Genomic DNA, 10352 nt, shown 5'->3' with positions numbered 1-10352 from the left:
AACAGAAAACAGAGACAGAACAGCATTACTCCAAGAACAACATATGAGATTTTAATGTGCTTTAGATAGATCCAAGGATTGAGGCTCTCCAGGCCTTGCTGGAATTTGGTCCAGTCTTCTAAAGAAGGCTAAAACTCTTGAGTTTGCCTGTTTAAATCAAGAATTTTGTTTTGTAATTCACCAGTGTCAAAGGTGATGTTGGATGTGAAAGTTCCCTGCAAATGGGCTCTCAGAAGGCCCCATGGATACTCACTTTGGTTATGTTCTAAGTTGGTTACACAAATATGAGTGTGATTTAAATGACAACACAATTGCTGTTGCAATTGAAGCTTTGTACTTGTTCTCCTCACTGTAGAACTGTTGAATAGAACTATGCAGAGCTATAGAGGACATCACAACAGAAGTTATTAGTGTGACCAAGGAAACAATAGCAAAAACTGTTATGCCTAAGGCTCTGTGGACACAATGAGTAAGTTGAGTTAGAAGAAGTTTCATGAAGTGCAGAGAGTGGGTGGCAGCCCAAGGCTCGGACAGATTAACAAGAATCCATAGCCCAGGGATGCATCCCATAATGGGCCACGATACGGGCTAATCCTTACTGGATATTACTGACACATCGGCTCCTGTTTCCATAAGCCCATAAAATTTCTTTTAATTTGCTCTACACAGGTGGGTCTATTAGAGACTATGGGTTGTGATAGATGGGTTTATCATGTAGTTGTGCTCCCAAACCCTTTATTTCTTCATTTCTCCTTTTGTGGAGAAGGGTGTAATTTGCAGTACATAAGCAATAATTACACTATATATTCTCCTGGTTCAAAAACCCAAAGATCTTGTGACATTAAAATTACTTGAATTTCTCCTTCATAATCAGAGTCAGCTACTCCTTGGACTACAGTGATGCCTTGCAAGTTAAGGCAACTTTTGCCTAAAATTTAGTTCCATGTATGCTGCTGGTATAGGTCCCCAAATAACATTGGGTACTTTGGTAGGTTTGTCTCCTGCGACTAATGTAATTCTTTCTCTGACTGGGAGATCTAATCCTGTACTTCCTGGTGTTCCTGGGGAGAGGGAATCAATGTTTCTCCTGGGACCAACCCTTTATATGGGGTTGTGGTCTGAACTGGGAATGCCTTCACTGTTTGAGGGGCCTGGGTCCAGGGCCTCTTCTCGTTTCCCAACAGGGGGGTGTTGTTCAAGCAGCACTGATTAGCCCAGTGATTGCCATTGTTAGAGCCCAGTGATTCCCTTTGTTATCCAGGGAGGATAGAGTCCTGGTGTTTTTTCTGCTCAGGGTGGGGGGCACTGCATTGTGAGGTCCTTTCTGTCCTGAGATCTGGTGGCATCCCTTTTTGAAATGTCCAGTTTTTCCACAATTATAACATTTTCCCACTTGAGGGTTTGACTCTTGGCTCCTTTTAGATCTGTCAACTACTAAACTAGCCATTACTTGCACTAACATTGTAGAACAATGAAATTAAATTCCTACATCCTGACAAGCTTTAAGATAATTTCCCAAGATTTTTGTGGATCTCACAGGAGCCATTACTGGCTTGCAATCTGCATTTGGGTTTTCATAGGTTAGAATTATGGTAAGCATTTCTGGAGCAGGGGCATGAGGGATCTGATGCCATACTGCCTCTAGCAGCCATGCAATAAATTGTGCATAAGGCTTTCATGATCTCTGCGTGATATGTAGAAAGACTGCACTGAAACTCCCTCTTCAGGAATTGTTCTCCAAGTGTGCTTGGCAGCTAAGGCGGACCAGTGGTAAGCAGCCTCTGGGAATGTTAATTGTTGTACCAGATCTGAAAATGGGCCACTGCCTGTCATCATTTCTTCTGCAATGTTTCCTTGACTAGCGGCGTGATTCTGCCTTGCCTGGTCTGCACACATTTCTTGCCAATTTAAGCTCCATGTCAGCTGTGCACTGGTGGATAAGCAAGTGCAGCCAAATGTTCTATATGAAAGGGTGGGGGGTGCATGACACTGAACACCGATTCTAACAGCCCTATAGTGAATTAACCACACTGACTTTTAATTCTTTTAGTAATTTAAACTGTACAGGAGTGTGCTCATGTAAAAGATGTTGTGGATTGTTTGGATCAGTCCTCACGGTAATAGGAAAAGCACAAGGTCCTAAAGGTCCCCAGCCACGGCAGCAGCAAGCAAAATTATTTTGTATGGGGGTTTCTACTTCTGTTATTGCAGGGGGTGGCAGAGACCAATTCTCTCCTGTTTCCTGCTTAGCAAGTGGCCAATTCTCCCCTTTCTTTTGCTCATTATTTTCAATAGGCATTGTTGGAGGAACAAATGATCTTTTTAATTCTTGAGACTCAGAATCTGACTCCTGTTGTCTGACAGAATAAGAAGGAGACAGCAGCAGTAGGACTGTGCAAACCAAACCCCAAGCAGACAAAACAGAAGGGTCTACTTTAAGACTTTTGATGAGCCAATTTCAATCTGTCTCCTACTCTATTCCAGTTTTCCTCATTGATAGTGCCTGCCTGCAGAAACCATAAGTTATGCTTAATAACCTCCTGCAGAAGCTTAATGTCTGTGAATTAACTTGAGCTCCAGACTGTTTCAACAGAACTTTAAGCAACTGTACATAACGTGTTTCTTCAACAGACAAATTCTGCTCATGTTACCTTGATTCAGAAAGTTCCCATTCCCAGTATTTCTTTAGAACACTGACCTTATATCCACTGCTGGCAGTTTTGTCCCAGGGTCCCTGTTCATCTGGTCAATTTCACTTCTGCTCCAGCAGACCTTCTTCATTCACATCCTCGAAGTCCCTGTGTTTGGATGCCACTTTGCTGCAGACCTTATTGGACTGAACAAAGGAGGACAAATGTGGGAATAAAGACAAAGAAAAAAGAGTATATTTGGAAGAAGGGGTCAGGGGGCTCTTTGCTTCTAGTATAAGGGCCCTTCTTATTTATTGAATCAAGGAGATAGGGAGAAGGGGGAGGTTGTGCTCAGCTGCTTGACTTAGTGCAAGACTGCACGACTGCATTCTTTGAACAGTAGTCTCCAGATGTTACAGTAGATAACCTCAAGAAGCATGGCACCAGGGAGTCACTGCCCTCAGTGTACCTTCTGGTGGCAGAAGAAGAAGCGAGTTTGCACACATCCTGCATTCATGATAAACAGTTCACTGTTTGATCATATAGCCTCCAGTGGAATGCTGAGTTGGTCACGACCCTCCGGCTTTCAGCTCCCAACACCATTTCTTTTTTATATAATTTCTTTTTGATAATTTATGCTTACAGATTTCTGTTTTCAAGAAAATCATGGGGATTTTTCCATATAGAAAAAAAATTTCAAGATGTTTCATCTTGACCTGAACTTACCACATTTTTGAGCTGATCTGTGTCCTTCACTTTAGATTAATGATAATTTCAAATGTTTACTGGCAACCCCCAAGTTTTAATTCAATAGTACCAGGTGATAAAATTAAGAACCTGCAAAATTAGAGTATTTTCTAAATATTTAGAAATTTCTGTTACTGTTGGGGACCAGTTTCAACACCACCTGTAGGGTACATGAAGTCCAGTGGTGATGAAGAAATGAGAAGAGTCAGGTTAAGAGTGCATGAAGGGTGGGGTGCCAGGAGGCCAGTTGCACTTTTGGAGGCTGCAAAAGGCGTCAAGTTCTAGTGTCCACACTATTTATTGAGTACAATCACTTGGATCTAAGAAGCAGATGTTCAGGGGTGAAACGGTGAAAGGGAGGCGGTGTGTCATACACCTATAGTAGTGGTAGTTTGGGTAAATTTTCTTTGTGCTGAAGCAGCATAAACTTAACTAGTGATTTTTTCGTTAACTTATCAGAGAGCAGCTATGGGGAGTGGGCCTAATAACTAGGAGCCAGCATATATGGACACATTCCAATGCTTCAAAGGAGTATCTTTCTCCTTGAGCACAGTGTTTATAAATAAGGGAGCAGGTCACGCTCTGGTCATGGGAACGTGACGGTAATAAGGAGGCTTTCCTCAGAGACCTCCTGTGTCTTTCTACAACTTATTGTCCCATATTTTTATGGCCAGTTTATACAGGCACCCCATAAGCCTTTTTCCCAACATGTTATAATTTAGTATTTTGGGATAAATGTATTAGAATATTCTATTACATCCTCTTTACTGAGCACATTACCAAGTTGATAATTGGAGAATATGAGCAAGATGCATGTTGTTCATTTTTAATAAAACAGGTATTGCTGCCTTTAAGCCAGACCTGATCATTTTTCTGGAGCAAGGAAAAGAGCCCTGGAATATGAAGAGACATGAGATAGCGGAAGAACCCCCAGGTAGGTGAGAATGAATACAATAGACGACATGGATGAGAGGTCCAAGGTCAAGGAGAAAGCCAATCCTTAAAGTGATATGGAAGCTGTGTTCCAAAATAAATAGTTTCTGGAAAGCCTAATTTTTATTTTTATTTTTTAAGTTTTCTCTCACACAGGGGCATCTTCTGTCTTATGCTTTCAAAATTTCTAAGAATTCTTCTTTCCCTTCAGTAATCTTCAAGTTTACAGTGACAGCCAAAGTACTGTTCATGGCATACAAGAGAATGTACAATCTGACTTTTTGTTTGTTTGTGTTTGTGGACACACAGATATCTGCATAATTTTAAGATACTTCATGTTAAACTATCTTTTACATTCTCTTTTTCCATCATCTCTGAAATGTGTGAGACTAGTGGTTTCTGTATCATTGGGTTTTTTTGGCTCATTTTTCTGCACATTTCATTATTACTATAGTCTTGAAATATAGCTTGAAATTATAAAGTATGATGTCCTGCTTTTTTCTTTTTCTTCAAGATTGCTTTGCCTATTTTTTTTTTGAGACAGAGTCTCGCTCTGTCACCCGGGCTGGAGTGCTGTGGCCGGATCTCAGCTCACTGCAAGCTCCGCCTCCCGGGTTCACGCCATTCTCCTGCCTCAGCCTCCCGGGTAGCTGGGACTACAGGCGCCGCCACCTCGCCCGGCTAGTTTTTTGTAGTTTTTAGTAGAGACGGGGTTTCACCGTGTTAGCCAGGATGGTCTCGATCTCCTGACCTCGTGATCCGCCCATCTCGGCCTCCCAAAGTGCTGGGATTACAGGCTTGAGCCACCGCGCCCGGCTCTTGTAGTTTCATGTAAATTTTATGCTTGTATTTTTTATTACTGTGAAGGAACACACTGGAATATTGATAGAGAGGTCATTGAATCTAGAGAGCACTTTGGATAATATGGCATTTTAACATTTATTTGAATTGATAGACATAAAATATATTTAAATTTGTGTTCTCATTATTTTTCATTGATAAATCTTTCACTTGAAAACTTTTTCAGCTCCTCAGTTAAATTTGTTCTCAGATATTTATTATTTTAGTGCTATTGTAAATAAGATTGTTTTCTTCCTCTTTTATCAGATAGTTTACGTGTATGGAATCATAACTTGTATGTTAATTTTATACTTTGCTGATTTACTGAGTGTATTTATTGATTTGAAAAGGTTTTAATGTACTGTTTATGGTTTTTTGTACAGAACATTGCATGATATACAAAGAGCAATGTTTTACTTATTTGTCTTCAATTTAAATGACTTTAAAATTTTTTTGACTAATTTTTCTTCCACATCAAGTGCTGTGTTAAAATAGAAGCATTGACAATGGGCACAGTATACTTTTGCATTGGTGTCTGAATTTGAAGGAGTAGACACCTTTTAAAGTTTTAATAAACTGGTTTCAGAGGGTAAAAATCTTTTGTTGGGCCTCCAGCGGAATAGAATGCCCTCTGGGTTTGTAGTAGAGCGGGGTTGTAGCTTGGCCACAAGGCGGCTGGCTCTGCACTAGGATTGGCTTATTGGAAGGGGCTTGGGTAATTGTAATTCCCATTTTATTTTTGGACAGAGTAAATATCCTTCAGGACTCTACTCAGTAGGGTAGACGCTAGGGCAGGTTTCTGCAGTCAGGTCTGCATATGGTGGGCTTTATATTAGGATGTGGATTATGGCTTTCACTCAGTACTAGAGAGGATTTCTGAGGTCACTGTGGGTTTCTACATGAGCAGAAGTAGCCATGAACTGTGGCTTAGGAAGCTGGAACTGCTATTAGGACCACAGTAAGGACCAAGGTCTGCCGGCCTGCCATCATGGGTGTAAATGGATATCTCTCTCCAGGCTTCTGGAAGACCAAGACCGCTCACACACTGTGGCTGGGAGGAGTTTGGGATGAATACAGAGTAAGTTCAAAATTCTCAGTGGGACCAAGTTGGGTGGGACATTGTCTGGTCTGTAGTCAAGAGCAGGGATCCTTGTAGTTTGCCACCTGAATGAAAGCTTGCCTTCTGAAAACGGTGCTCCTCAATCTTGGACTTTAGCAAAGTTTCACAATTCCCTTCATGCATCTCAAAGCTCTCTTAAAGGTACTTATTTTTGAGATGGCGTCTCACTACATAACCTAGATTGGTCTTGAAATTTTGGCCTGAAGCAATTCTCCAACCTTACATTCTCCATCCATGTAGCTGTCATTACAGATGTGAACCATGATGCCTGGTTCTCTCATTAAGACATTTTTGTCACGGATGACTGACAGACTTTCTTGGTGTTGGGGGTTAAGCAAATAGGAAACGTTTTTCTTTTTATCTGTTTCTAAGAGTGTAAATGCCTTATATCTATGTATCTCTTACAATCTTTGTCTTCTTTTGGCTGACTCGTTTCATTTTGCATAATGTTATCAAGATTTATCTTCACAATTGGTAGAATATTTTCTGCTTTTTGAAAACTGAGTGATATTCCAGTATTTTTATATTTCACATTATATTTACTGAATGATTTGGTGACAGAAAGTTGCATTACCTTTACGTAGTATTTATTGCGGTAATAATTATTGCTCTGTAAATGACTCCTGATATGACCATGTTTAAGTATATATATGTGTTGCATTCTATTTTATTAGTCTAATTTTTCATCCTTATACCAGATTTTTATTTATTTATTTTTTTTTTTTGAGACAGAGTCTTGCTCTGTCGCCCCGGCTGGAGTGCAATGGCCGGATCTCAGCTCACTGCAAGCTCCGCCTCCCGGGTTTATGCCATTCTCCTGCCTCAGCCTCCCAAGTAGCTGAGACTACAGGCGCCCGCCACCTCGCCCGGCTAGTTTTTTGTATTTTTTAGTAGAGATGGGGTTTCACCATGTTAGCCAGGATGGTCTCGATCTCCTGACCTCGTGATCCGCCCGTCTCGGCCTCCGAAAGTGCTGGGATTACAGGCTTGAGCCACCGCGCCCGGCCAGATTGTTTTAATTCTGTAGCTTGGAATGTCTTTTGAAATCAGGAACTTTAATGCCTGTACCACTGCTTTATTATTATTATTATTTTAAGATTGTTGGGTGCTTTATTGTCTTTTGAGATTCTATATACACTTAGGGTTGCTGTTTTTTCAAAAATGCAATGAGAAACTTGAAAAACATTTCATTAAATTTGTAGAATATATTGAGCAGGATGAACCTCTTTACAATATTAACATTACAAGCTTTGCATAAGAGCATGCTCGAGTGTTTTGTTAAATTCATATATATACGTATATTTTGTTTGTTTGTTTTTGTTTTTTTTGAGATGGAGTCTTACTCTGTCACCAGGCTGCAGTGCAGTGGCATGATCTCAGCTCATTGCAACCTCCACCTCTTGAATTCAAGCAATTTCCCTGCCTCAGCCTCCCAAGTAGCTGGGACTGCAGGTGTGTGCCACCAAGCCTCGCTTGTATTTTGTATTTTGGTAGAGACAGGGTTTCACTGTGTTGGCCAGAATGATCTTGATCTCCTGACCTTGTGATTCACCTGCCTTGACCTTCCAAGGTGTTGGGATTACAGGCATGAGCCACCGTGCTTGGCATATTTGGGGTTTTTTTGATCGTTTGTTTGTTTTTCAGGGTTTTTTTTTTTTCTATTTTTGTTGTATGCTCACATTCGTGTTTAGTCATAGAAAATAATTCATAAAATTTCAGTTTTAAAAAATTTGGTAAGACTTCTTATTTGGCCTAAGAGATGGTCTATCAAGAAATATATTGTATGAACTATTGAGAAGGGTGTGTATGAGTGCTCTCTATACCTCTATCAGAAATAGTTGTTTTATACCACTTTTAATTAGTCTGTTTCCTTATTAATATTCTGTTTTGATTTTTTATTATAATTTAAATTCTGGGGTACATGTGCAGAACGTGCAGGTTTCTTACATAGGTATACACGTGCCATGGGGGTTTGCTGCACCCATCAACTCATTATCTACATTAGGTATTTCTCCTAATGTTATCCCTCCCCTAGTCCCCCACCCCCTGACAGGACCCCGTGTGATGTTCTGCTTTCTGTGTCCCTGTGTTCTCATTGTTCAACTCCCACTTATGAGTGAGAACATGCTGTGTTTTGGTTTCTGTTCTTGTGTTAGTTTGCTGAGAATGATGGTTTCCAGCTTCATTGATGTCCCTGCAAAGTACATGAACTCATTTTTTTTATGGCTGCATAGTATTCCATGGTGTATATGTGCCACATTTTCTTTATCCAGTATATTACTGATGGTCATTTGGGTTAGTTCCAAGTCTTTTCTATTGTGAATAGTGCTGCAAAAAACATACGTGTCCACGTGCCTTTATAGTAGAATGATTTATAATCTTTTGAGTATATACCCAGTAATGGGATTGCTGGGTCAAATGGTATTTCTAGTTCTAGATCCTTTTTGCCCACTTTTTGATGGGGTTGTTTTTTTTTTTTTTTTTCTTGTAAATTTGTTTAAGTTCTTTGTAGATCCTGGATATTAGCCCTTTGTCAGATGGATAAATTGCATAATTTTTCTCCCATTCCGTAGGTTGCCTGTTCACTCTGATGACAGTTTCTTTTGCTGTGCAGAAGCTCTTTAGTTAATTAGGTTCCATTTGTCAATTTTGGCTTTTGTTGCCATTGTTTTTGGTGTTTTAGTCATGAAGTCTTTGTCCATGCCTATGTCCTGAATAGTACTGTCTAGGTTTTCTTCTAGGGTTTTTGTGGTTTGGGGTGTTACATTTAAGTCTTTCATTCATCTTGAGTTAATTTTTGTATAAGGTGTAAGGAAGGGGACCAGTTTCAGTTTTCCACATATGGCTAGCCAGTTTTTTCAACACCTTTTATTAAATAGGAAATGCTTTCCCCATTGCTTGTTTTTGTCATCTTTGTCAAAGATCAGGTGGTCGTTGATGTGTGGTGTTATTTCTGAGGCCTCTTTGTTCCATTGGTTTATATTTCTGTTTTGATACCAGTACCATACTGTTTTGGTTACTATAGCCTTGTAGTATAGTTTGAAGTCAGGTAGCATGATGCCTCCAGCTTTGTTCTTTTTACTTAGGATTGTCTTGGCTTTATGAGCTTTTTTTTGGTTCCATATGAAATTTAAAGCAGTTTTTTCTAATTCTGTGAAGAAAGTCAATGGTAGATTGATGGGGATAGGCAGTATGGCCATTTTCATGATATTGATTATTTCTATGCATGAGTATGGAATGTTCTTGCATTTTTTTGTTTTTATTTATTTATTTATGTATTTATTTATTTATTTATTTATTTATTTATTTTTGAGACAAAGTCTCACTCTGTCGCCCAGGCTGAAGTGCAGTGGTTTGATCTCAGCTCACTGCAAGCTCTGCCTCCCAGGTTCACACCATTTTCCTGCCTCAGCCTCCTGAGTAGCTGGGACCAGAGGCACCCGCCACCACGCCCAGCTCATTTTTTGTATTTTTAGTAGACACAGGGTTTCACAGTGTTAGCCAGGATGATCTCGATCTCCTGACCTTGTGATCTGCCCATCTTGGCCTCCCAAAGTTCTGGGATTAGAGGCATGAGCCACTGCGCCCAGCCATGGAATGTTCTTACATTTTTTGTGTCCTCTCTTATTTTCTTCAGCAGTGGTTTGCAGTTCTCCTTGAAGAGGTCCTTCACATCCCTTGTAAGTTGTATTGCTAGGTATTTTATTCTCTTTGTAGCAATTGTGAATGGGAGTTCACTCATGATTTGGCTCTCTATTATTGATGTATAGGATATAGGAATGCTTGTGATTTTTGCACATCGATTTTGTATTCTGAGACTTTGCTGAAGTTGCTTATCCACTTAGGGAGATTTTGGGCTGAGACAATGGTGTTTTCTAAATATACAATCATGTCATCTGCAAATAGAGACAATTTGACTTCCTCTTTTCCTATTTGAATATCCTTTATTTCTTTTTCTTGCCTGATTGCGGTCACCAGAACTTCCAATACTGTGTTGAATAGGAGTGGTGAGAGAGGGCATCCCTGTCTTGTGCCAGTTTTCAAAGGGAATGCTTCCAGTTTTTGCCCACTCAGTATGATAT

The 10352-nt window shown here is 40.1% G+C and overlaps 1 protein-coding gene across 1 annotated transcript in view; it reads left to right on the top strand.

Annotated features, from left to right (window-relative positions):
* Positions 1–4214: 4214 nt before the first annotated feature.
* LOC105526556 (zinc finger protein 708-like) overlaps positions 4215–10352 on the top strand; it is a 16055-nt gene continuing 9917 nt past the window's right edge. The window contains exon 1 of the mRNA XM_011962578.1: positions 4215–4311. Coding sequence (XP_011817968.1) covers positions 4278–4311 — 34 coding nt within the window. The 5' untranslated portion in view covers positions 4215–4277. The remainder of the gene's footprint in view (positions 4312–10352) is intronic.

The sequence above is a fragment of the Colobus angolensis genome, unplaced genomic scaffold (genome assembly GCF_000951035.1).
Source record: "Colobus angolensis palliatus isolate OR3802 unplaced genomic scaffold, Cang.pa_1.0 Scaffold599, whole genome shotgun sequence".
NCBI classification, from domain to species: domain Eukaryota; kingdom Metazoa; phylum Chordata; class Mammalia; order Primates; family Cercopithecidae; genus Colobus; species Colobus angolensis.
This window is presented reverse-complemented; position numbering and strand designations above follow the sequence as displayed.